We start from the raw sequence: 26,514 nt of genomic DNA on the forward strand, positions 1-26,514 counted from the left end.
TCACCCCACCCCAGTTGAGGGTGCGGGCCAAGTCGTTGCCGGTGCCCAGGGGCAGGATGGCGACGGGCGGCGGTGGTTTTAAGCGCAGCTGGTCCAGGGTGGAGAGGATCCAGCCGACCTGCAGCAGGCAGAGCACGAGAGGCCAGGTCAGAGCGCGAGGCCAGGGCCAGGCCGGGCCGGGCAGGGCCGGGCCGGGAGGGGCAGGAGCACTCACCGTGCCATCGCCCCCGCAGGCCAGGATCCGCAGGTTGTGCACCCGGCGGTACATCTCCAGCCTGGGGTCAGGAGACAGGAACGGGGTCAGGGTCCGAGTGCTGTATCCCGAGCGCCAGGCGAGCCCCTGCCACCATCTCCACGAGAGCCCTGGCAAGTACTTACGCCTCCTTGGGCCCTCCCTGGCTCAGGTCAAAGACTTGCCGGGGATTGAGATACCAGAGGAAGGACTGGATGATCTTGGCGCCCTGTGGGAGACCAGGAGCCGACAGGGACGGGGCGGCGGGGGGCGGGGGGGAGGCAGTCAGGGGTGGCGGGCTGAGGTGGGGAGAAGCGTGGGGAGAAGGGTGGGAACTGTGGGAACAAGGCCCAGGCAAGGGCGAAAGGTGGAGACAGAATTGGATTTTCTCAGCGTCCCTGGGAAAGAGGAACGGGGCAGAAGCTGCAACAGAACCTGGGAACAGCTGCTGCGGGCAGGGGCGTGAGCTTGACCCCATCCCTCCCCCAAGGCGCTCAGTGGAGAGGGCAGGCTGTGGGTACCTGGTTGCCCCCACTCTTGGGGTTCACGAACACCAGCAGGGGCTTCATGAGGGGGGACGGGGTGGGCCTGATGATGAAGGGTCTCCAGCGGCCCTCCTTGGAGACACAGAGAGCCCATAAGGCTCTTTCCTGTCCTGGCAGACCCCGCTCCCGTTCTCAGCAGTGCCCCTGGGTGCCCCCTTGAGGATCACACTAGGTCACACCTCACAGTGGGCCTGGCCATAGAGAGGCACCTTGGATCTGAGCTCTCACCCTCCTCAGGGCTGCAGAGCCCAAACTGACCCACTGATGGCCGAGCTGGCAGCATCAGCCCAGGGGGCTCAGCATCCCGAAAAACAGGCCCCTCTCTCCTGTTCCCCTCCAGCTGCCCACCTGGTCCCAGGTCTAACCTCAGGCCCTTTCTTGCTCGATTTCCTCTTGAAGGATGCCCTCTTTTTCTTCTTGCTTGCCTTGAGGGTATTCTGCAAGGGAAGCAAGGATGTTGGTGACCAGGTGGGTGGGCCCAGGTGGCCGGCAGACCCTAGGTGTCTGCAGGGGTCAAGGGTGCGGGCAGGACTCACCTGGGGCCTGCGGGCACGGAGGATCCAGGTGGGTGGGATGACCACGGCGGCGTGGACCCCCAGGGAGCACGGCTCCTCGATCTGCTGCAGCATGAAGCAGGACACCTTGCTGTGGTACTAGAGGGGGTGGTTTGGCGTGGCTGAGCCGGACCCAGCTGAGACCTGGGACCCCCAACCCAGCGCAGCCCGGGGGACAGCCTGCAGGTAGGGCGAGCAGCACTCACTGCTTGCTTGCACCAGGAGCAGCTGATGGCCACGATCTCCTTGCTGTGGAAGGTGAACTTCTGCTGGAAGCCCTAGGGCGCACAGGGTGATGAGGGCACCCAGGACCCGGCCTGGAGCAGCAGACCCAGCCCCTTTCTGGTGCCAACCTTTCTCCACCCAGGGCAATGGAGCACGTTTTTTACAAATAAAAGAACTGTAAAATGAGTCCCTAGGGTAGGGAGGGAGGCTGAGCCAGGTGCCCACAACTCTCTTTAGTTAATTGCGTGATCTGCTGGAAAGGGGTCCACAGCTAACTCCTGCCTGATTCCAATCCCTCCTTCCTGACCCAGGCCCGCCAGGCCCGCCAGTGCACTCTGAAAGTTCTTTATAGTACCGATCACATTCATTCCTGTCCATTCCACACACGTTCCTCGCGGGCCTGCTGTGTGCCCCACACTGCTGGATACTGAGTGGACGAAGCAAAGGGGGACCTCTCAGAGCCTGAACTTACTGAGGGAGCAGACAAGAAGCAGATGATAAATAAGTCAACGAAACCACAACCACTGTGGACTGTGCTCAGGAAGCCCCCTGCAGCCTGTCTGGGAGCCACATCCTCCTCGAGGAGGACAGGGACCCGCTACCCAGCTCGGTGCTTGCCCCCCAGCAGGCCCTAAACATGCATCTGCTGAGTTAATGAGTGAAGAAGTCTATATGCTTCTCAAAGGGCTCACTCACGACTTCAGAGCAGTCCAGAGACACTGCTCTAGAAGGCTTTCCTCCCTGCTGTCCTGCTCTGCCCAGGGACCTGGCTGTTCTGGAACTGACTGGGCACCGCAGCCAGGCTGAGAGTGAGCCCTGACCACGGTCAGTGACGGACGGGCCACACGAGGCTCAGGGGCCGTAGGGCCTGGGGCCAGTGGGCAGCAGGCTGGCCAACTTCCTTGGGCAGGGCCTCACCTTCCCACAGTGCCGACACTTGCCATCCTGGCGTCGCCTGTGTACCCAGTGGTGCCGCACAAAGGTTGGCTGGTGGAGGAGAGAAGCGTCGCTGGAGTAAGTGAGGGGTGGAAGCTTTGAACGTGGCCTGTGCCCCTCAGTGATATCAATAGTGAGGGGCAGGGGCTGCAGGACGCTCCCTGCAGTCCTGTGTGTAAGTGAGAAGGGGCTGGAGACTTCTCCCCGTGGCCCGGAGGCCGGGGCTCAGAGGAGGTACAGAGAGAACTGGGAGGCACGAGAGGTAGGCAGTGCCCTACCCCTTCTGCAGGCAGGGCCAGCCGGGCCTTCCCCTTTGAGACCCTCAGAGCCTCAGCCCTGTACCTCCCTGGGCCCCAGAGCCGCCTAGAAGGAGCTGAGTCCCTGGTGACACTCTGAAGACACTGCAGAGAGGTCCACTCAGGAAACCTGGGGCCCTAACTACCCTGGGCACTTACCTCACGGACATTCCTGGAGCCTGATTCACGGAAGGATGGCTTACAGCGGAAATTTATCTGTGAAACGTGAAATGGTCACCAAAACATCAGAACCTCCCTTCGTGGGGTCAGGCATATGGCCACCCCCTTCAGGAGAGTGTCACTCAGAGAGGCATCCTTGCAAGGTAGGGATAGCCCCCCGTCATCCTGGGAGCCCTGAGAACGTGAGACACCTCTTCTCAGAAGCCCTCCTGCACCCCCGCTCCTCTCCACTAGCCAGAAGGAATCTTTCCTTCCTCTGCCCAGTGTTCTGGGATGAGGGAGACAGCAAGCTCCGTATCCCCCACTAAAACAGCACCAAGGCATACCCCTCCTATACCTTTCCTCACCCTCCAGCACTCCCAACTCAGGCATATGCAGGCAACCCAGTCCTTGCTTGCTGACTGGTCCCTGGAGATTGTTAGCTCATTTGTGAAATCCTGGTTTGATTTTCACCTTAGGGGGTGGTGTGGTGGGTCTATAGTGCCTGGGGTTACACTGGTTTCTCTTTTCCCAACTGTCCCTGCTTCAGCCTTAGCAGAATTGTAGGGAAACCTCACACTACGAGTTGGGGGGTAGGGGAAGCAGTCCATGTTAGCCTTGTTCATGCCGTTCCTAGTCCTACAGGATTTCTCTTATGCTGGTCTGGGTTTCTGCTGCCTGGGGAGCCCTGATGGGCCATGGAAGCCCTCCCACCCTCTGCCTGGACCCACCCGCCCAGCATTCCTTCTACCTCTCTTCCTGGAAGCACGCGGCCCAGACGTACCCCCAGCCGCAGACACACCGTGGACAGTGGTCCTCGGGGAAAGATCTTTACAGTGGCAGCGTGGAGGGCACAGAGTCAGGCTTCAGGGCCGCACGGGACTGGCCCTGACACAGCTGAGTTTCACAGCTTCAGCAAGGCATGGCCCCTTCTAAGTGTTACTTTGGGAACTGATAAAACGGTGTCTCGGTCATCATTTATGACTTCATCTGGTTGAGTAATAGTCTACAAGCCCCACTCTGTGCCAGGCTTGTTCTGGGCAGTGGGGTCACAGTAACAAATAAAGGGGGGGGAGCCAGGATGCACATGCAGGCATCTCAGCTCCAGGGTCCTTGCCTCTTCACCACTACGCACACTGGAGTACCCCCGGCAGGTGATGTTTGTGTAACGTGAAAATGCGTGTACAGATACACACGTGTGTGCACTGGGAGGGCTTTAGCACCCAAAGGGGAGGGGCCGGAGAGCCTGAGCAACCACACTCACCTTCTCTAGCTGTTCAATGCAGGGGGTGTGCACCACAATCTTGCACGCTGCACACTTTCTCCGGGATACTGATTTCTGATGCAGGAAAGAGAGCGCCCCTGAGGCACCAGGTAACTCCACCCAGGATGCTGCCCCAGGGCAGGCAGAGAACTCCTCACACCTGCCCCAGCACAGCTGCCCACTGTGTGCAGCGGGAGGCCCCAGCCCTGGCATCAGGACACAGCCCCATTCCTCTCACCATCCTTGGGCAGCCCACCGCAGGGGTGCTTAGGTGAGAGCCTTGTTTCCGCCTTCCCCTGGAAGGGCAGCAGCCTGTCAGGCCCGCAGGAGCCGGCCTACAGGCTTCTAGACCTGGCTCCACCACCAGGGGGCAGTGTGCTGCACAGAGCTCACTCACCAGCATCTTGGCTACACAGTACTGCTCTCCAACATAGCAGAAGTCCCCGGACACGTTGGTCTCAAACCAGATGTGCTCCCCATACGTCGCTGACTCCTAGACCACAGGATGAGCACGCTTAGTGCACCCCTGCCCTCCCCGACCAACCCTCCCTCTCCCAATACAAACCTGCTCCAGCTGCCACAATCTACTTTGCTCCATCCTGTTTTCCCTACTGTCCCTTGGCTTTAAGGCTTGGCTCAAACATGGCCACACCAGGTCTGCCCTGACCCCATAGGCCCACGGGCTCTTCTCGCAGCTGCCCATAGTACCCCCAACCCGACTGCTCCCGTGGCCCTGAGCCTGGCGAGGACTGGTCCTCATGTGCCCCTTGCAGCTCCCGGCCACTCACGCTCCAGTCCACAGTGCTCCGGATCTGCCGCTCAGGCTCACTGCGTGGGGCCCCGGGAGCTGGAGGAGGGGGTGCCAGGTGCTGGAGGCCTGACTTGGTGATGGCTTTCCTACAGAAAAGGAGATAGCTGAGGCTAGCTGAGCACTCGGCGACTCTGCTTCCTTCCCCTCACCTGGGATCTCTGCCCTCACCGTGACCTCAACACCCGGTCAAGACAGGGACAGCGACAGGGAGGGCAGAGGATGCCCTAAGGCAGCCCAAGACTCTGAGAGGGTCCCCGAGGAGACTGGGCCCTCCTGAGAGTCCTGCTGGCTTCCGAGCATGGCTCAGAGCTCCTCCCAAGCCGGGGGCCCTCAAGCCAGCCCCCGGAGGCCACTCGCCCTGCTGGCTGCAGCTATACCTACGCAAGCAGGGCACTCCAGGTCTGGGGTCCGGCTGACTTGCGCCGCAGGGCTACCTGGCGTCTGCGGGACAGCGGGCGCACGCAGGCAGGCATCCTGGGGCCAGCTGCGGTGCCCGAGGCTCTTCGGCCCCCCAGGCTGAGGTGCTGGCCTGAGGGCCGCTGCTGGCTGAGGGGCCGGTAGTAACCGTGCAGGCCCCAGAGGGCGCGGTCTTTCACCACGTCAGCGGGCAGCAGGTGGGAGGAGGCCCGGCGCCGGCGCCAGCGGGGAATGGGCAGCAGGGGCAGGGCTCCCCGATGCGGGGATGGCCCCAGTCTCTTGGTGCCTGGCTGGATGGCCGCCAACGACGCAACTGTCACATCCTCCTCCTGGACCCCTTCCTCCTCATCCACGCCCACGAGCCTGGCCAACAGCAGGGGTGCGCCCAGACGCGGGGCCCCAACAGCTGCAGGCTGCAGGGAGGGCACCTCATCCACGGTGAAGCGGGGGTTGCAGGCGGGGGGCGCGGTGCTGGAGCGCCGGCGGCTGGAGCGCGGGGCCCCCACCCTGCAGCCCAGGAAGCAGCCCTGGAGCTGTGCACTGAAGCGGCGCCGCTGGACCAGTGAGGAGGAGGCCTGCCCCGCAGGCGAGCGGCGCCGGGCCTTGCCTGTGGGCAGCCCCACGCCGCCAGGCCGCCTCTGCCCCTCTCCAGGGCCTGGTGCCTTCCGCTGGAAGTGTCTCCTAAAGAAGGTCTCCATGGCAGGGGCAGGCGGGTGGCTGTCGGGTGGAGACCGGGGGCATGAGGAGCTGGGCCAGGCCATGGCACACCCTGTGCCCGGGAGCCCCGTCACAGCCACTGCCCTTTGAGCAGAGAAGGGACACTTGGGAGGCATGGGGGGGGGCGTCTGGGGCCTCTGAGCTCCGTAAACGGGGTGCCTGGGGGTGCCAGAGGATCCAGCAGGGAGCCTGCACTCATCACTGTTCCCTGTGCGGCCCCAGGAGTGCTGGGTAGGAGGGACTGCCAGCTCCCCATCTGGGATCCCCTGTCCAGGCACCATGATCCACCAAGCTCTAGCCTAAAGGACTTCAAGTCCCTTGCCTGAAGCTGATGGAAAAGAAAAGAAAAAGGAAGGTGGAAGCCTGGAGCCGACCTAGACAGACTGAGGGGCTGAGGGCAAGGCTTTTCCTCTCCTTAGGCCTTTGTTTTGCCACCAACACAGGGCAGGTTAGGCTTAGGTGTCCCTTCCTGGAACATGGCACAAACCAAGCCATGGTAAGAAAATGAGGCTCTCTGAAGAGAAATTCAGTCCTGATACGACCCCCTGACTTGCGGTCAGGCTGACAGTGACACTAGAAATGGAGAGGATCTGACGTCTGCCTTGGGGATTGACGGCCCCGGGGAACTAAGGCCCCCCGAAAACTGGAGAGGCAGCTGCACAGGGAGAGAAGCCACCAGGGGGACTTTGTGTGGGAAGCCACAAGAGCCAAGAGAGTGCCTCTGGGCTCTGGGTGTGTGTGTGCTCTTGCTCTGAGGGGCTGACAGTAAGAACTTTCCTGGTCTTACCTTTCTGAAGAGGCACAGTATGGACATTCCATGTGTGCAAGAGCTGGATGATGTCGGAAAACCCTTGCAGCTCTGCTGCTGAGGAAGCCCATGAACTGCACCTTGACCTGGGGGCCAATGCTCGAAGCCCAAACGCTGAGAATTCCAGACACTAAGCTACCCAGAGCTCCCTCCTGCAGGAGCCTTGGGGACCACCCTTGCTCAAGCCATCCTCCCTTGACCTGGTCTGAACACAGGCTCCGCTTCCTTTGCCAGCTCACCTACCCCCTGCCGCCCCTTCTGCACAGGCGGCTGGGAGCACCTGCGCCCTCACCTCCCCCTAACAGTGTGGGAGGGGCAGGAAGCCTGGTATGCTTCAGGGGGGCAACGCCTCCAGAATTCCCAGGGACACCTGTGTCCTGCCATCAAGTACTCTCCTGGGCCCGGGCAGCCACAGGGAGGTCTGAGTCACGGCCATGGGACACCTGCCTGGGGCTGACAGGAGAGATACTTCTGCTAGCTGAGGGCCTCTGAGAGAGGGTGGGAGCCCTGGACAAAAGGTGGAAGATGATGGGTCTGAGGAATCGGGACTGGGCTGCATGTCCAGCGCCTACTCCTCCCATCCACCACCCCCATCTTTGATTTGCTACTGCCCTGTGGGTCCGGGCAGGCAGGGCCCTGGATAGCTGTGGAGGTACTGACATGGAAGCACCCATGCCTGGGGAAGCAGTGCTCGGGTCTGTCCAGCTCCGGCTCTCTGCCTCTTACAGTCTGCCGGCCTCTGCAGGTGACAGGGAGAAAGGCAGGAGAGCTCTTGGCCTCCTCCTGAAGTCAATGCCATCATGGCTTAACGTTTACTGAGTGCCCACCTGTAACAGGCACGGTTCTAAGCCCCTTGCAAACATGTGTACCATTTTATAAACCACAGCACCCTAGGGACTTCCCTGGTGGCGCAGTGGTTAAGAATCCACCTGCCTATGCAGGGGACATGGTTTCGAGTCCTGGTCTGGGAGGATCCCACATGCCGCGGGGCAACTAGGCCCGTGAGCCACAACTACTGAGCCTGCGCGTCTGGAGCCTGTGCTCCGCAACAAGAGAGGCCGCAACAGTGAGAGGCCTGCGCGCCGCGATGAAGAGTGGCCCCTGCTCGCCGCAACTAGAGGAAGCCCTTGCACAGTAACGAAGACCCAACACAGCCAAAACAAAAAAAAAAAACAAAAAAAAACCGCCTGCCAATGCAGGGGACACGGGGTCGAGCCCCGGTCTGGGAAGACCCCACATGCCACAGAGCAACTAAGCCCGTGCGCCACAGCTACTGAGCCTGAGCTCTATAGCCCGCAAGCCACAACTACTGAAGCCTGCACGCCTAGAGGCCGTGCTCCACAACAAGAGAAGCCACCGCAATGAGAAGCCCGCGCACCGCAGCGAAGAGCAGCCCCTGCTCGCCACAACTAGAGAAAGCCGCACACAGCAACGAAGACCCGACGCAGCCAAAAATAAATAAATAAATAAACACAGCACCCTAAAGAACAGATACTGTATCATGCCCCGTTCCTCATGGGAGACTGTGGAGGTAACTCGCCCAAAGTGCACAACTAGTCTGTGCGGAGCCGCTGCTGGAACCTGCCTCTACCTGAACCCCAAAGCCCGCGCCCCAGAGACGCGGTGGAGAGCAGGGTCTTCCCTGCTGGGTCACAAGCTGGGACTAAGGTGGGATGGGGGGAGGGAAGGGAGCCATAATAAGGACAGTAGCGGTCCCATTTACCCATCACCTACTATGCAACGGGCCCTGGGCTAAGTGTGTTCGTTTATCATCTCGTGTGATGCTCACTACCACCACCTCCTGAGGCAGGCAGGATGGACGGCTCTGTTACAGCGATGAGGGAACAGGCCTGACGAGGTGCAGTGACGTGCTCCAAGATCACTCGGCTGGTCAGCGGCAGGACTGGGACCTGAACCCAGGGCTGCCTGACGCAGGGTCTGCTCTGCACCCAGGAAGAGGAGCCTAAAGGCCCAGCTGCCCACTGCCCCAGGGCACCGGCTTGCCAGCACTGCCCCAGGGTGTCAGCTTTCCCTGTCCGCCTGGTCAGGCCGCCCTGTGACAGCTGCCCAGCCCGGAGGAGATTAGTCAGCCGAACACACCGCCTGATGCGAGTGTCACCCAGAAAACAAAAGGCCACAGTCATTGGGCGGTGGGGGTGGGGGGAGGTGCGGCAGTTGCTCTCTGGGTGGCAGTGAGGGCTGGACCCTGCCTGCTGCCCCAGACCCACAACAAGAGGCGCCGGGAGGACGAGATCGCCCGCACATCTGCCTCATGACACGGGGGGCGACTTACAGGTGCTCCCCTACCGTGTTCGAGCCCACACACTGCCCCAGGGTCTCCTCAGGGGCCTGACAGTGCCGTCACTGCAAGCGGGGCGGGGCAGGCTAGGCCAGCCTGGCCTCGTGTGGCCATGTGTAAAGCCCCTCCCTCACGGGCCTCAGTCTCCTTGTTGGTCCAAGGGGGCAGTCAGCTGGCTGACCTGACACCTTATGACAAGCTCTCCTCTAAGGCACCCACTCCTCTACGCTCCCCCCAGGCCCCATGCTTCCTGTTCCTCCCGTCTCCATAGAAACCTCTGTCCTCTGGTCAGCAATGGCCTGACTCCTGACTTCCTATCTCTGCTGAGGCTTCTCCTGGGTCTGCTCAGAAGCCCAGCCTGGTCTCAGGCCTGCCCCAGCCTTTCCTCTGCTTGGGCATGGAGCTTCTCCCCACAGCACAGCTCCGAGCGGCAGCTTCTTGTCACCTCACGCTCTGTCACCTTCCACATACCACAGGGTATATGTAAAGGTCACCGGAGGACGCCCCACAGGGCTCTAACACCAACAGCAGAGCACAAATGGCTGCCCCTCAGCCTCCCGGTGGGGGACCTGGGGTAATCCTGTCACACCCGAAGGGGACAGAGTGGGAAAGGACTCACGGGCCCCGTCAACTGGCTGCTGGGAGCCTGGGGAGGACAAAGGATGCTACAGGGAGACATGCACAGTGGTGGCTGGCCATGCACCCCTGGTGAACAGCACCGAGGGGGGCTGCAGGTGGCCAAGCTAAGGCAGCTGCCGGGGGTGAGCAGACACGAGTGCCCCAGCTTCATCGGCGACTGGCTAGGAAGCACAGGACTCCTGGCCTCCCAGCCAGACTGTCTCACACCCTATGTTAGCTTCAAGTGGAAAAGCCCATGAGCCTTGGCATCCTATATCTGTCATTGCTTTCTTGGGCTGACCAACTAACCTTTCCGAGTCTCAATTTTCTTATCTGCAAAATGGGGATGAAACGACCTAGTTTAGAAGGTTTGACATAAGGGAGATTCGGATGAGATAACGGTAGCTGGCGGCTGGCAGAGAGGAGGGGCGGGGCAGGGCCTACGCCTATAGCAGACACCAGGGCGTGTGCGTAGTGCCACCTCCTGGGGTCTGTCTCTGCCCATGGTGGGGGTGGGAACCCGGAAAGGGAAGCTGGAGTTCCCAGGATGGCCACCCCCCACCCCCTGAGGAACAGAGCCTGGCAGCTAGAGCCGCCTGGGTGTCTGCTCCTGCTGTGATGAACACCCTCTGCCCCTGGCACCAGGCCTGGCCCCCGGAGACCCCTCTGCTTCCAGAGGTGCTCGCACAGGCTGCCCTGTGGGATTCGGCCAGAGTGCCCGTTCCACGCTGTGGATGGGCCCCTCACGCCCCTCTTCCTGGTGCAGGCTGGGAATGGTGCAATGTGGCCCCATTTCCAGCAGCCCCAGAGCCGGGGCCTGGAGCTGCTTCCCCAGGGTCTGCTGCTCAGAAGCCACCTCTGGCTGCTTTGCTCCCACGGCCCTGAGGCTGGGGTCGGAGGGGAGGAGACGGGGACGTCTGGAAAGGGGGCCTGCTTGGGGCTGGTGAGGCAGGGTTCACAGGTCTCTGTTCACTAAAAGGATCCTGCCCAAACCAAACCAAACCAAACCAGAATGCACAGGTGGGGAGAGGTGGGCCAGGGCTGCACGGCAAAGGAGGCGACCAGGCCAGTCATGTTTACAACAGGGTACTGCCCTGGCTCGGGAACAGGAGCTCAGACAGGAGCTCGGTCGGCCTACGCTTTGCCGGTCCCTTTCCATCAGCTTCAGGAGCCTCGACTGGGGATGGTGGTGCCCGGCCCACCCTGATCCACCCCTCCCCAGGCCCACCCAGACAGACCCAAGAGGGAGGAAGCAGAAGGCAAGGAAGGGTTGAGGCGAGCCCCTTTGACCTGATCTGGAAGGCAAGGCGGCAGGCAGGAGGTGGGCCAGCGGGCGGGGGCTGGGGTCCCAGGGGGCGGGCGAGCCCCGGCTCTGGCTCCAGCTCCGGCCGGCCTCCGGCTGAGTAAGTCCTAGTTTGGGGAGTGAGCTGCTGTGGCTGCTCCCCTGCCCCCTCCCCCTCGCCACCCTCCTCCCCCACGCCTGAGACGGCCGTTATGAAAATAACCCGGTAAGCGACTGCACTTCCTCTCCCAGCAGTGCAAGCAGGCGGCAGTGGGCGGGCACACACACGCGCACGAGCCTCGCCTCCTGGCTTCTCTTCCCAAAGTCCCCAGAGGCCGGCTGAGCAACAGCTCAGTAGCCTCCCCTCCACGCGGCCCCCGGTACAGCTCAGCCCCTGCCTCAGCTCCAGGAGGGCTGGGGGGAGAAGAGGCGGGTCACCCTACACCCTCTCGCACCCACTGGACAGGTTTTCCGGGGTCTGGGGAAAGCATCTGAGACAGCTAAGCACCGGCTTCAGACAAAATAACCACAAAAATAAGTATCTATGGAGTGTTTCACAACTTACTAATAAGCACTTTCACAAGCATTGCCGGACAGGAGGCTTGTAATTCCTCTGTGCAAGTGGCATTTCGCTCCCAGCTGAACCCCCGGGGCACCTGAGGCTCATGGAGGCCCGTGACTGCCCACAGCTCAGAAGTGGCTGAGCGGAGCCTCCTGATCCTGGGTTTCCCAGCCCTGCCAAGGGGGCCTGTCAGATCCAGAAGAAAGCCAGCCCATGTCACACCCATCCTGCCTAGAACGCCACCCCTCCGTTAACACTCCTAGCCCCTAGGATCTAGAGTGGCAGCTCTCAAACATCCTGGTCCCAGGACCCCCTTACACTCTTAAAAATTACTGAAGCTCCCCAAACGGTTTTGTTTATGGGGGTTATAGCTATTAACATTGACCATATTAGAAACTAAAACTGAGAAATATTTAAAATACTATTTATTCATTTGTTGAAAAACAATAAACCCAGTAACTGTTAATATAAATAACATACTTTTATGAAAAATAAACTGTATCTTCTAAAACAAAAAAGTAGTGAGAAAGGTGGCATGTTTTAATTTTTACAAATTTCTCATGTCTCACTTAATAGAAGACAGCTAGATTCTAATATCTGCCTCTGCAGTCAATCTGTTGTGATATGTTGTTTCGGTTGAAGTACATGAAGAAAATTCTGCGTCACGCTGACAATTTGTTAGAGAAGGAAGGAGTATTTTAATAGCCTTTTCACGCAATTATGGATATTCTTCTCTGCTACTACACCAAAATATGACAAGTGGTAGTTTCTTAAATGTTAGTGGCTACGTGGAATCTGAACTTTTCACTGGTCTGTCTTGCATTCTGAATTTTGAAACATCAAGCATAGGTCATTGGAAAATATTGGTTTACTGAGTTAGGCAGATCTCCACACACTGGAACAAAGTTTCCAAAATTTTAATTTTCACTCAAATTTTATCAATAGCAACAAGTTTTATCAATAGCAACAAATACTGATACTGCTTTTGAAGTGACAAGCTCACTTCATTCATTTTTGAGAAAACGTCTGCTAAATATCCAAATCTGAAGAGTTCTGTCTGTCGTTAGGTGTTCAAGTTTAAATGGTGTTCCTTTAAAAAAAAAAAAAAAAAGTGACGAGTAGGGCTCGCAACTCAGTCACAAAAGTGCTTTTTCAAGACAGCCATCATAGTTCGGTTTGCAGCAAAAGTGCAGTATGTATATTTCACATTTCTTCACACAGGACTTTTAAAAAAGTGTACTCAAGGATTTAGGCTTTAGAAGATTAATATATTTACTGCATTCTTCTTGTTGTGAGTGCGAAGAATACAATGGCTACAAGTTTATGTTGGGGCCACTGCCTTTGTCTGTGCCGAGGCTCCAGTAGTTTTACCCACCGTTGCTTTTATACAATGAGTACAAATATCAACACAGTGAGGACGACACAAACTAGGGCAGCGCTGAAAGTATTATTACGAAAACAGTTCTGACCTCAACCATACCCTGAAAGGGTCAAGGGCAACCCCAGGACCATACTTTGGGAACCACTGATTCAGAATGAATTCTAAATCCTCTAGCCTAGCAAACGTGGTTTCTGCAATGTGGCACTAACTCAGCTTCCTATGCCTTGATACAACCCTTGGTGCTAACCAAGGCAACTTATTCTCCACCCCCTAATCTGGCTGAGCCCAAGCTCACTGCTGTGTCCTTGCACACGGCATACCTTCTGCCTGGAATACAGGCCTCCTTCCTCACCTCGTATCAAAATCCCACCCGCTCACAGCTGCCCCAGCTAAGAGTACCTCACTCCCACTGATGACTCCACACCACCCATCTGGCTCCTCTGCCATGGGACCCCTGGAAGTCCTGATTCTCTCAAATCCATATGCCTCGTTCCTCCCACCCACCAGACAAGCTCCTGGGGGGCCAGGGGCCAGATCTAGTGCATCTGGGCAGCCCAGCACGGTGTCTGGCAGTGAGTCCAGTGTTGACTGCTGATTGGCTGAGGAGGAAGGAACAGGGAATTCCGTCGGGGAGGGACCAGAGCCGTAAGGGGAAGAGAAGGGCTTCCTCTACCTCGGGTACCGCACCCGAGGGCTGACCACAAGGCCCAGGCTACTTCTCTTTGCTGGGCACAGGAGGACGGCAGCAGCCTTTGTTTTAGCAGTTGCCTTCCTCTCCTCTCCAGAGGACACAGAGAGCGACAGCTGAGGCTCCTTTCCGGGCTGGGTGCCACTGCCCACTCCATGTTCTCCAAGGCTTTCCTTATGACACCTGGCAACAGGGTTTGGTGACATGAAGTCACAGGTGAAGATGTGGGCAAGGAGGGGAGAGGAGCGGCTGCCTCAGATGCCGGGGGTGGGGGGGCCAGGCCAGGACCCAGCTCTGAGCTCCTTGCTGAAACATCCCCAGTCTCTCTCTCCTTCTATCCTGAGTCCCTGTCTCGGTAGGCCCTGGAGAAATGTTTGTGGAATTAATGACTGACTCATGCCTTTAGAGCCTCCCCTCCAAAGCATCCTCCTACTGCCACCAGAATTCATCCTAAAGTGTCCACGTATCCTTCAATGGCTCTCTACTGTCAGGGAACAGAATGCAAAGACCTGGGCCTGGCAGTCAACAGGCTTCTCGGCCTCCTCTCCCATCTCGCTTTCATACTTTTTACATTTTACTTGACAAATACATAACTCACTCTGTGCCAGACACCGTCCTAAGTGTTTTACAAATACTAACTCACTTCATTTCATAAAAAGTAATAGTAGTATTATCCCCACTTTACACATCAGAAAACCGAGGCACAAGGAGATTAAACAACTTGCCTGTGATCACGCAGCTAGTAAGTGGCAGAGCTGGGACTCCAACCTAGGAGTCGGCTCCGGGTCTATGCTCTCAACCCCTCACTCTACCTCTAGATGCTTCTGTCAAGCAACACACAGGGGTCTCTTCCTGCCTGTGTGCGTGGCACCTGACAGTCTCTCTGCCTGGAACACCATTCTCTTCTTCTGCTCAGTGAACTCTCCTTCATCTTTTTCCTCTCATCTTTTCAGAGCTGGCTCAGATATCGGCTCTGCCGGAAAGTTCTCCCCAGCCTCCTCTCCCGCGCGCTAGCTGCTCCCACGCTCAGGCCCTCTCTTGGTTGCTCTGGGCCATCAGCGCTGGTTTGCAGCTCGGTATCCCCCACCAGACCGTGCGCCCCTGGGACCATGTGTTACTCGTAATTGCATCCCCAGGGTCTAGAAGCGCTGGATGTGGTTTGAAGAGTGAATGGAGGGAAAAGTGAATGGTCCAGGCTCAGTCTCAAGGATCACGCTGAGAGCAAAGGGCTTTGGGCCAGTGCAGTGACCCAGTGGCTGGCCAGTTCCGGAGGCCTTCCTGCCAGCCTTGGGTGGACAAGTTGCTGGTGTGGGCTGAGCTCCTGTGTCTCAGAGGCACATAGTGAAATCGATCCCTGATGGGAATGCTGATACGTCTCCCTCTGAGTCTCCCAACACCTTGTTGGGAGCGTTACGAAGCCCCTGCTGGCCCCCACGTCCCTCTTCTCTTGTGACTGGTCCCTCTTGTTGCCTTCTCCTGTGTCTGCAGCAGGCTCCCATTCCCCATCTGCCAGGAGCAGCATTCCCCCTTATCCCTCATTCAAAATTTAACTCCCCCTCTGACTCTTCTGACCAAGTTGCTCCCTCCTCCATCTACTAGAAGATCTTCTTAGAATCAGCTGTCAGCCCCCAGGGCCCCACTCGGCCTCCCAGGCTTCATGCACTCCACACAGGGTTTTTTTTTTTTTTTTCCTGCCTCGAAGACAGAAAATGTGCCTCCAATCTTCCTGAGAGGTCACAGGGGTCAAAGGTGCTTTCCGAGGATTTGGACTCAAAGGTCCAGAGGTGTCCTGCCTCTGACCGGCTACGCAACCTCACCTCAAGCTGAGTCTCTTACCCTGGCTGGGCCTCAATTTCCTCATCGGATTAATGGGGATAATACCACCTTGTCTTCCTCATGGGATATTGCAGGCTTGAAAGAGAAAGTGTTCATGGTAACCCATTCCTCAGTTTACCAAAACTTTAAAGACAGAAAAATAACTCCTGAGGCCTAAAAATTAGGAAAACCACTTTAGTGCACAATTTGGCTACAACTATCTAAGCTGAAGATACACTGCTCTGTAACCCAGCACTGGTGGACAGAACACACAAGGAGCCGTGTCCCAGCACAGTCTCTGAAGGATTACTTGCAATGGCAAAAAAACTACCAACAACCTAAATGTCTGTCAACAGTTACAAAAAGGAATGGTATATGGCAGTTAAAATGGCTTCACACTAATGCTCATGTTTCAAGACAGTTAAATCTCTAAAACAACATGGAGGGAAAAACCTAAATTCAGAATACATACAATACACCATTTAACTGAAGGGCAAAGCCGTACAAAACAGTACTATGTGTTACTATGGATGCATACATACATAGGAAAAAAAAATCTTAAAACAGGCACGAGAATGTAAACACCCAAATCAGGATTGTTGTTTCTTCTGGGGAGGGAGACAAGGAGGCCTCCATCTCTGTCTAAGGCAAATATGGCATAATGGTAAGATCTGACCAAGCTAAGTGGTAGGTGTTAACGTTTTTCTGTATACTTTCCTCATGGCAAATACTTAATGCTTTTCAAAAGATTTTTAAGTATTAAAAAAAAAAAAGGCCCCCAGAGGGAGAACAGCTTCTGGGGGTTGCCCTGGGTCTTCCATGGGTGGAGTTCAGCAGTGGCATGGAGCCCCAAGTATTCCTTACACTGTCTCCTGGTAGGATCCCCATATCCGTGGAGCCGGAAGGAAGGTCTCACCCGAAAGGATGCCTTTCAGAGGAGGGCGAGTGGCTGACAGGTTGCGTCAGTGGGGTGTCTGCGTGGGCTAGGGCCCCCTTTCACAACCACCCCCGCCCCAGTAAAATGTCAGCAAGCTGGGGAAGGGGGGCGGAGAGACAGGCAAGCTGTTAACCCGCGAGATGCTGCGGCGTGGGCGGTGCAGGCCCAGGCTCCTAGACAGCTATTTTGGTTCAGCCCTGGCAGGGGAGAGGCCTCTATGTGGGAGCTCTGAACTGGCGCTAGGCCAGGTGCAAGCAGCGGGGAGGTCTCTACAGTGGAGGGAGAGAGCTGGGGGGGGCCCTCCCTCTCTCTTCAGACCTCTCACCGTGAGGCCCGGTGCGCTGTGCCCTCCTCCTCAACACCTCCCCCCAGGCCACAGGCCACCCACCGACTCCAGGGTGATACCTGGAGCTCCTGGGAACACGTCCCTCGAGTCGTCCGCTCCCTGCACTTTGAAAGCAAGATGAAAGGTCCCAGACTTGCCCCTCCACTCCAGATCCAGCCAGGGAGCCACACGACACCCTCCTTACAACCCGAGTCTCCCTACCCAAGGGCCTCCCCACCCCCCCACCCCGCTCAGCCTTGCTCCCCGTGGGGCTAGGATCCTGGTGGTGGTTCTCCCTTGGGGTTGGGGCACAGATCATCTCAAGGGCCTCACTCTACTCCCACACAAGACAAAGATCTCTCAGTTTCAAGGGGTTCAAGCACTTAAACCCCTTCTTAGGCTCTACCAGCTTGGTGATGGGGAAATAAAAGAATAGAAGGAGTGCTAGTAAGTAGGGCAGCCTGGTGTTATGAAAAGATACTTGGGTTTGGGCTCCAGCGTAAGCTGCATGATCCTGGGCCAGGCCCCTGACCTCGCTGAGCCTTGGTGCCTCATCTGTAAAATGGGAATAAAATCAACTGCAAGGTTGTTCAGAGGAGTACATGAAATTGATGGATTTACAAGCTTCTGGCAACCGTTAATGGCCAGAGAAAGGCGAGCTGGCACATCCCCTGCATCCAGATGAGTGTAAGAGGGGTGGCAGGTGGGAGAGCTCATCTCCTCGGCCTCTCCCTCCTCTACCTGGGCCACAGAGCCCTTGGGCTCATCAAACCTGCTCTGTACCACCTAACCATGCCTTTGGTGTCTCAGCTGAGGAAGGCGACAGACGAGGAAAGACGGCAGAATGACAGCTCCTCAAGGGCATCTGGTCACTGCTCTGGCCTGCCCTCTTCCACCTGAAGCTGCCTTCCAAGACTCCCACCTGTGACTGGAGTGCCAGGCAGGCCCGGTGCTGAGAACCGTGGGGTGGGAAGCCACACGGCAGCCCTATGTGAGGATGATATCCTAAGGGCATCAGGGGCTCCCACACATGAAGCACAGAGGAAGCAGTTCAGGGGGGCAAGAAATGAGTGCCTGGCATCACCCAGAGGTGCACCCTGCTAATCTCGCCCAGGAGTGAGGGGAGACGGTGAGCCTGGATGCAGGTGCAGGGCTTGCCCCCTCCTGCCCACGCTGCCCCGCCCCCCATGCCGACCTAGAGAATTACTCAGGTGGCGGCAGGGGGGAGGGGAGGCGGAGGGCAGGTCGGAAGGTGCCGGATGAGGATTTCTCAGAAAGCAGGGGAGCCTTTGGGGTCCTGTGATGTGGTACAAACTGACACGCTCCTGGAGTTAGGGGACTGGCACTGAAGTCCCAGATAACCCCTAGTTAGCTGTGAGACCTCAGCCCAGTCAAGGTCAATGCGCTGGACCTCAATCTTCAGAGAGGGGGAGGGGTCGGGCCAGCTGATGTGGAAGCTCACGCCCAGCCTGCCTTCTGCCGCTGCCAGAGTATCAGGTAGCTCAGCAGCGGGGGTCTGTGCGGGTCCACTCACAGCAGGCCTGTGGTACAAGTGGACGGACCGCAGCAAAGGGACTCTCCCCTCTCACGGCCCCACCGTGGCAGCTGTCGCCCCCTTGTGTCGCTCTAGCGACACTGCAGGGCCAGTTTCCAGTCAGCTCCTGGACGTGGAAACTCTCTCGCCTTTGTCGGGGGACAGGGACCCAACCTCTGCTTCTCCTAGGGACCAGCACAGGCCAAGCCTCGGGGCCAGCATGCCCACTCGGCTCCCCCTCTGCTCGGGGGGCGACTGGTGAATTCTGGAGAGGGCTCTAGGAAGCAGCAGAGGCAGGCCTGTTTCTCCCTCTCCCAGGGTCACTCAGTCCTTCCTCCGTCCTTGCCTGGGAGGACACCCACTCTCGTGCTCTCATTTGCCAAGTGAGAGTCCCGGGCGGCTCCGCATCCTGAGACTTGACCTTTTCGGAGGACGGCACGGAGAAAAAATGACGAGCTGCCCGCCCCCTCCCCTGGCCTGTAAGCCAGAGCCGCTGGCGGGTGTGCGGCAGCAGAGGGAAGACCGCAGGCTCCCAACCCAGGTCCCGGCCTGGCTGGCTCCACGCTGGCACACGATGTCGCGTGGGGAACAGGCCGAGCGAGGTGAGCCGATGCACGGCTCAGTCACCGAGGCCCCTTTTTCTTCCCAAACCTGCGGGAACCCAGGGACTCTGGCTTACACCCGCCTCCCTTGGCCACCTGGGCAGCTCCCAGAATTAGCCTGAGCAAGACAAACCACTCCAAGAGGAACCTTTTGCTCCCAGACATCCCGGCACCACAGCCCAGATTCTTGCCTCTGAACGTGAGGCATCCCTCAATACACCCCTTCCCGATCGTTGCAAACTCAACCCAAACCGGCGCTGTTTCTGCTCAGGCTGCCCGGCAGGCACGCTCTGCCATCCCGGACTTCAGGACCACGCTCACCTGGCCCCGCGTGGCATCACCTCTAAATGGGACCTACTGGCTCAAACTTGTCCCACAGGTGCGTTTCCTGCCCTCTAGGAATGAATGACTTTAAGCACGAATGAAGGCCAGGGGTGGCAGAGTTAACGCTCAGGCTCCCAGGGGCTCTGCAGGCTGAGGTGCCTTCCGCCTAGATGTGTGAAGTGTCAGGTAATTTCTGATGCCCCTGGGGTGCAAAACCAGTTAATCCACAAGCTGCGTGACCTGCCCGGGTCAGGCTGCTCGGACAGGGCCAGAGGATGAGGGGGTCCTCTTCAGGTGGGCCCTGGAAGAGGAGGAGGAGGCAGAGTCATCTTCCCTCCCGCTTCTGACTGACCACCCCTCCAGGCCAACAGAATCTGAACGGTAAGGACAGAGGAAACCCAGATGCCCTGGGGAGGGCAGAACCTACACCTCCTCATGTGGGAGTGGCTGATGCTTGCCAGCGAGGACAGGCGAGGTGGAATGGAGCTGGGGAGGAGCATGGCTCAGCCGTGTGCCTTACTGGGCTAAATAAAAACGGGGAGACGGCAAACTGCTCCCCAGAGTCCAGAGGGTGAGCCAGATGTGGGAGGCTGCAGTGGGCTTTAAGAAAAAGCCTCTTTAAGGAAGATGCCGAAGAGGCTGCCATTCACAGACCGTTCTACCAGACCAGGAATGGCAAACATGTGGCCCATGTACCATCACTACACCTCCCAAGCCCACAGCAGAGTGCTAGTCGATTCTAGAACTCTACCACTGAGCCGAGATCCGAATGCAGAAGTCTCAATAGAGCTTCCGCAGCCACCACCAATCTATTTGTCATCCTCCCTTCCAGCCACTATCTGTTCGCCTTGCAGGTCCCTCAGCCCCAAGGCCTGAAGTGTGTATGGCTTGTGGGGGGGGGCGGCGGGGGATATTCAGAGGGTGGATGCCCAATGAGCAGCAAGAGCCGGACTGAGAATGAGCTTGGAGCCTGGGGAAAGACGGAGGGCTAGGTTCAGCGGGGGCACTGGGGAGTTTTGAGACTGGCAACTCGCAAAGGTGGCAGGACCAAGTAAACAGCGTTAAAGGGACGGTGCCAAGGCGGTGCACTGTCCCCCCAGCCTCCAGTCAAAGCAAGAGGAGGCAGGTCAGCCCCGTGGACATCTGATTCTCCAAACGCCCAGGCTTGTCAGGGGGAAGTCTTTACCCCACTGCCCTTTCCCTGACTCTACTGGGTTTTCCAAAGGCATTCATTTCTGTGTGCCCCAATGCCCCAGCACAATGCAACTATGCAGGGGAGACTCCTTACACTCTCCCGGAGGTGCTGTTTGATTTTCTTCTCATTAAGGCATCCTGTCAGATCACTTACCATCCCCAGAGTGAATGTAATACTGTGGTTCTCAAACTTGAGACCTTAGAAACACTTGGGAAGCTTTATAAAATGCCCAGCTCCGGGACTTCCCTGGTGGCGCAGTGGTAAAGAATCTGCCTGCCGGTGCAGGGGACATGGGTTCGAGCCCTGGTCTGGGAAGATCCCACATGTTGCGGAGCAACTAAGCTCGTGCACCACAACTACTGAGCCTGAGCTCTAGAGCCCGCAAGCCACAACTACTGAGCCTGAGTGCCACAACTACTGAAGCCCGCGTGCCTAGAGCCCGTGCTCTGCAACAAGAGAAGCCACCGCAATGAGAAGAGTAGCTCCGGCTCACCGCAACTAGAGAAAGCCTGCGTGCAGCAACGAAGACCCAACGCAGCCAAAAATAAATTAAAAAAAAAAATGCCCAGCCCCATCTCCAGACCTGATGAGTCAGACATGCCAAGGGTAAGATCTAGGAATCTGTAGTTCCTAAAGCACCCGAGGTCACTGTGATGTTCTGTTTGGGAACCTGGTATAGAGAAAAGGATGTGGGTTTTGGAATCAGACTAGAGTTCAATCTCTGCCTCTTACTTGCTACGTGACTCTGGGCAAACTACTCATCTCTTTGAGCCTGAGTTCTTCTCGTCTATAAAAATGGAGAAATAACATCTGTCCTGATTATTTTAGAGAATTATGTAAAGGTACTTGCTGTTCTCTCACTTCTTATCCTTCCTCCTGAATGTGTCTGAGGTTCACTGCTACATGCACAGACCTGTGCCCTTCACAAGGGGCAACAGCCAGAGGTCAGAAGAGCCCAACACTTGGTACCCTGTGGGCAGGGACAGGAAGCCTCTGGCGGAGCCCCTCCCTCCCCCTCACAAGCCTGTGAACACTGGAGGCTACATCCTGCAGAGCTGGGTGTAAACTGCTCCGGCATGCAGGGCTGTGGGTGACAAAACAGAGGTACGAGAAGCTTTGTTCCCTGCCCCGTTTTATGTGGCATTGAAGCCTGCCTGGTTTCACAAGGGCCTACAGAGCTCCATCTGCCAGTGTGAGGATCCAGATCTTTGTGCATGGCAACACAGTGCAGGCACAAAGAGCAGGGCCCTGCTTAGGGCAGGGCAGGCAGAGGGCACAGGGCAGCATTACAGGGATGCCAACTTGTACAGCAAAAAACTACCCATGTTATTCGTGGGTGAGGTCAACCCTGGGAAGGGACAGGGCAAAGTTCGGGGGGGCCAATTGCCATGAAGCCTGGACAACCGAAGAAAAGTGAGAGGGAGGCCCTGGGCAGACTCCAAGTGGTCAGAGTCCAGTCTAAGTTGGCTCTGGGGTCCTGAGCTGATTGGCTGCAAGCTCCATGGCCACTGTAGAAGGACAGGGTAAGTCAGGCAGAAGCCCAGGGAGCCAGGTGGAGTCCTCATGGGGCACCATCTCCCCTCACCTTCCACCAGAGCTGCACTGGCAGGAAGCGGCTCCCAGCCAACACCAGCACACATGCCACGGGTTGCCTGCACTCAATCTTTCCACACCCTCCGCACAGTTCCTCACCAGAGTCCTGGTCAAAGCCCTGTCACAGGCACAAGATGGTGACATCTGGCGTGCTGGGGGAGAGGCCAAGATAGAGCTTTAAGAGTCAGCACCCCATCCCTTTCCCAGCAGGGCTAGACGGGGGTAGGGGGAGATATGTCTACTGCCTAGCAGAGCAGAGGTTGAGGTCTCCCTGCTAATTAAGAGCACTGTAAAACAGGTGGCCAGGAACTCCCAACCCCAAGGAGAAGCTGAAAATGCTGAGCGATTAAGTCTGTGACCAGTGCTCCGGGACAGGCATGGGTCGTAACAGTAGTATCAATCAGGCCATGTTCTGCGGATGTCACGCAGCGGTGGTAAGCAACCCGGCCACACCGAGGACCAGAGTGGCGACGTGACCGCCCACCTCCCAGGGTCCAGGAGTCTCAGAGGGGGCCCTGTTCCATCAGTGCCAAGAAGGGGATCGTGGCCAGTCATGGGGGCCCTACCTGCTGGTGCCAGGGGGTTAGGTGATTCTGTCTCCCTGCTGGAGAGTTGGAAGCCGCCCCTGCCTCGGTACCACAGAGGAGGCGCGCTAAACTGCCGGTGCCAGGGAATGACCCCCACTCAGTGCCAGTGCCCGGACGCTGGGGGATGACCCCCCACGCAGAGCCAACGCCAAGACAACCCGGATCGCCGGTGCCCGGGAACACCCCGCTCGGTGTCAGTACCAGGTGGCCGAGGTATGCCTCCCGCCGCCGCCGCCGCCGCCGCGCTCACCTGTGCCCGAAGAGACGCAGCCCTGGGAAACGCCGCTTGCTGAGACGCCGGGGCGCCTTGTCCGGTTCGGGACCGGCGTCGCGCTCGCAGCCGCTGGACGAGGCGGAGGCCGACTCGGAGTCGCTGCTCCGGGCCTCGGGGCTGCCGTCCCGCGGCTCCATCCGGCCCTAGCCCCGGCCGGCGGCGGGCCCGCGGAAGACGCCCATGCCGGGCCGGCGGCCGGGGCTTAGCAAGCCGGCTCCTCGCCTCCCGCCGCGGCCATGGCGCGCGCTCGCTCCGCCCGCCCCGCGCCGCGCGCCCCCGCGCTCCACGCCCAGGTGCTGGGGAAGCAGCCGCAGTCGCCGCTCCAGGAAGTGCCGCCAGCTGCGGCCGCAGGACCCCGCATAGCTGGCCGGGCCGCTGCCTGCCCGCCGCCGAGCACGCCCCCTCGGCTACGCGGTGGCACCGGCCCGCCGCGCCCTCTGCCGGCCGCCGGACGAGCCGCAACCCGCCTGGGCCGCCAGAGGGGGCGGGGTCGAGAGGGGTGGGGGCAACGGAGCCCCGCCCACAAACCCCAGCTGGTCCGCCTCCTGGATCAGAATAGAATCTCCAGCCCGACACAGCCCCCCCTGCGCGCACCCAGGCACACGCAACTTTTTTTTCTCCCTCTTAGCCCCGTCTCCCCGCACCAAACAACCTACATACTCACAAGTGAACACTCGCGAGGGTGGCTATCACCACCTCCCCTCCCACATCTACAAGGAATAGACACCTCTCTCGCACACCCTGTGCCCGTCACAGGCACTCACACAATCTCCACTCCTACCCGCTTCGCTCTCCCAAATCACGCCCTCGGGAACAAAAGTCACACAGTGCTCCCCATACGCACAGAACAGACACGCCTCTCACACAATTATGCTCACTCATTACACAAACTAACACTTCCCACACCAGCCTCTCACACTCAGAAATGTATACCAGGACCAAAGTCACTTAGTGACCCTCACACACACCAACAACACGTTTCTCATTCAAATTCATCTTTCTAAATCCAAAGCTGTTTCTAATCCTTTCACACTCCTAACACATAGCACTTTTCCAACACAATATCCAACGGAACCTGTAAATCTCTTGCACTACAGGAATCACCCGCACACCTCTTACATACTCATAAATACATACACAAAAGCAAGGACCACACTCTCATTCCCCAACATCCATGCCCTCAGTGAATATATACGTCTTTCTCCTATACCCAGATGTAACCCAGGACAACGGTTACATGTTGCCACATCCCTCTTACATATACCTCACCCACCCAGAAATATACCTCGCAGCCACACACAAACACACCCCCATGGGCAGCAAAGGTTGTCCCCCTCAAGAGATGAGGACAGCAAGTGGAACCAGAGCAGTCGCCTGTGGTGGCACAGCCAGTACACATGCTTAATCGTAGCCTTCTGCAAGCTCAGGCCCCACCACACTGCCCCAGCAATTCAAACATCAGAGCCCCTCTCACCCTGCCAAGAACCCCTTTGCCCTTTTCTGTGCCTCTGCAGGGCCACTGGACACAGGGAGGGGTGTAACCGCACTTCTGTCACTCCCCCAACCCCAGATAAAAGACTTATGGAGGGATTGAGGGCCAGAGGTCCCTGTGCTCATTCTCCGGCCACCCAAGTACCTACTGTGACTGGGGGGCCTCAGCTGGGATCCGTGGCACGTCCCAGGAGCGGTAGCGCCACATCTGCCTCAGTGCCCCGGGCTGCTCTCCTTCTTCTGTCTCCAGAACCTCCGCGGGGCCCAGAGCTGCAGCCTCATCGCAGCCTCCCCCGGTACTGTGGCCGGCCCCCAGTGTGCTCATCCTGCCCGGCGACTCTCTTCCTCTTTCGGCACTTCCTGACCAGGGGGCCCTGCGAGAGGCCGGCCGGCTGCCCCGTCGAGGACCATAGGCCTCGTAGGCGCCTTCCGCTGGCCAGGGCAGGAGGCTGGCTGGGAAGAGGAGTTGCCCCGGAGGGCAAGAGGCAGGTGAGGACAAGCCCAGCCCAGCAGCCAGGAGACAGCACCAAGTCAGAGGCTGCCAGGCAGCCAGCAGGCCTGCCCAGGCTGGAATCTGAACCTGGGCCCCAGTCTGGCCTTCCTCTCCACCTAACTGCTCCGATCTTCACCTCTTGGTCCTGCTGAGGTCTCCTGCTTCCTCACAACCTCTGGGTGCACTGGGACCGTGCCCAGCCCACACACAGCTCTCTCTCCTCTCAGCTCTGTGAGCACCACACCGTCTAACACATGGACAGTGGCGGAGTGGAGAGAGTAACCAGAATGGAGCTAGAAGATGTGGGCGCACATCCTGTTTCTGCCACTTACCAGCTGTGCACCCTGGATCAGGTCAGAGAGGTTTACCTCTCCAGGTCACCTGAAATCCTTTTTGGAATAAGGTAGGCTATAAACAGATAAACTGGTGAACATGTGTGTCAGGGAGCCTTTCTGAGCCTCAGTTGTCTCATCTGTAACATGGAAGGGGGCAATAGTAATAATTGAGCTTGTGGAGTTTTAGGAGGATTAAATGAGAGGCGAAAGGGTTTACAAATGAATTCATTCAATAAATATTTATTGAGTGCCTTCTATCTGTGCATCAGGTACTGTATCAGACTAGTAGCAGTGTTCAAGGAACCAGCACTCTAACATTATGTTGCTTAGATTCTATTCTAAACAAATAATATATGAAATAATGTCCGGTAATGAGATGAGATGAGCTATAGAGAAAAATAAAACCAAGGCGAAGGGGGCAGAGGATGATGACAGCGATGTTACTTAGGTAGGGGGACTGGGGAAGGCCTCCTGAGGTGACATGTGAGAACAAACCCGAATGAATTGAGAGAGCAAATTATGTGACAATCTGGGAGAACAGCAGTCCAGGTGGAAGGAACAGTAAGAGCAAAGGCCCTTTGAGTAGGAATGTACTTGATGAGTCTAAAGAATAGCAAAAAGGCCACACTGGGTGGACTTTGAGGCCATCATGAGGATTTGGTAAATAAATAGTAAGGCATACACTCGCTCTTTATTATTAGGGTTGGTTCTGGGATGGAAATCATACCTTCCTTAAGCACTCTTTAATCATGCTGCTCTATAATTAGTTCTTTAGCTCTGGATGTGTTTGTTACCCCAGAAAGATTGTACATTTCTCGAGGACAGAAAGGGTGTCAGTTCAGTTCAGTTCAATAAACGTTTACACTACAGAACCTGCAGACACAGGAATGTACACGATGCCATCCCAGCCCTTAGAAACCTCCATCTGGTGCTGTAATCACCTTTGTGTCCCTCATGACTGGAACATAATATTTCTCAATAACTATTTGCTTAATAAATCATGCTATGTCATGACTAATTGATACTTGGTAATAGTAAAAAATAGCTAATAGTTCTTGGACATTTCTGTGCCAGAAACCTTTGAATTCTTGTGACAATCCTATGACATAGATCTCGTTATCTTCCTCCTTTTACAGATGGAGAAACTGAGGCACAGAGTGGCTAAGCTCATTTGTCCAAGGTTACCGAGCCTGTAAATGGTAGAAATAAGAATTT

General features: G+C 57.4%; 1 protein-coding gene across 3 annotated transcripts in view; it reads right to left on the reverse strand.

The window, feature by feature from the left end:
* Nucleotides 1-26,514, reverse strand: part of DGKZ (diacylglycerol kinase zeta) — a gene marked incomplete at its 5' end in the record, with an annotated part of 40,855 nt that overhangs the window by 6,871 nt on the left and 7,470 nt on the right. The window contains 14 exons of one of the 3 annotated variants that reach the window (XM_079708246.1): nt 5-118; nt 215-275; nt 379-461; nt 754-849; nt 1,143-1,214; nt 1,314-1,430; nt 1,538-1,609; nt 2,475-2,543; nt 2,948-3,004; nt 4,212-4,286; nt 4,609-4,704; nt 5,000-5,108; nt 5,404-6,156; nt 22,957-23,117. In XM_079708246.1, coding sequence (XP_079564372.1) covers nt 5-118; nt 215-275; nt 379-461; nt 754-849; nt 1,143-1,214; nt 1,314-1,430; nt 1,538-1,609; nt 2,475-2,543; nt 2,948-3,004; nt 4,212-4,286; nt 4,609-4,704; nt 5,000-5,108; nt 5,404-6,156; nt 22,957-23,117 — 1,935 coding nt within the window. Of the gene's footprint in view, nt 1-4; nt 119-214; nt 276-378; nt 462-753; nt 850-1,142; nt 1,215-1,313; nt 1,431-1,537; nt 1,610-2,474; nt 2,544-2,947; nt 3,005-4,211; nt 4,287-4,608; nt 4,705-4,999; nt 5,109-5,403; nt 6,157-22,956; nt 23,118-26,514 lie in introns of those variants that run through there. The other 2 variants (XM_079708248.1, XM_079708247.1) reach the window with 2 other exon arrangements.

This window comes from Hyperoodon ampullatus, assembly GCF_949752795.1.
Source record: "Hyperoodon ampullatus genome assembly, chromosome: 7".
Classification (NCBI taxonomy): Eukaryota; Metazoa; Chordata; class Mammalia; order Artiodactyla; family Ziphiidae; genus Hyperoodon; species Hyperoodon ampullatus.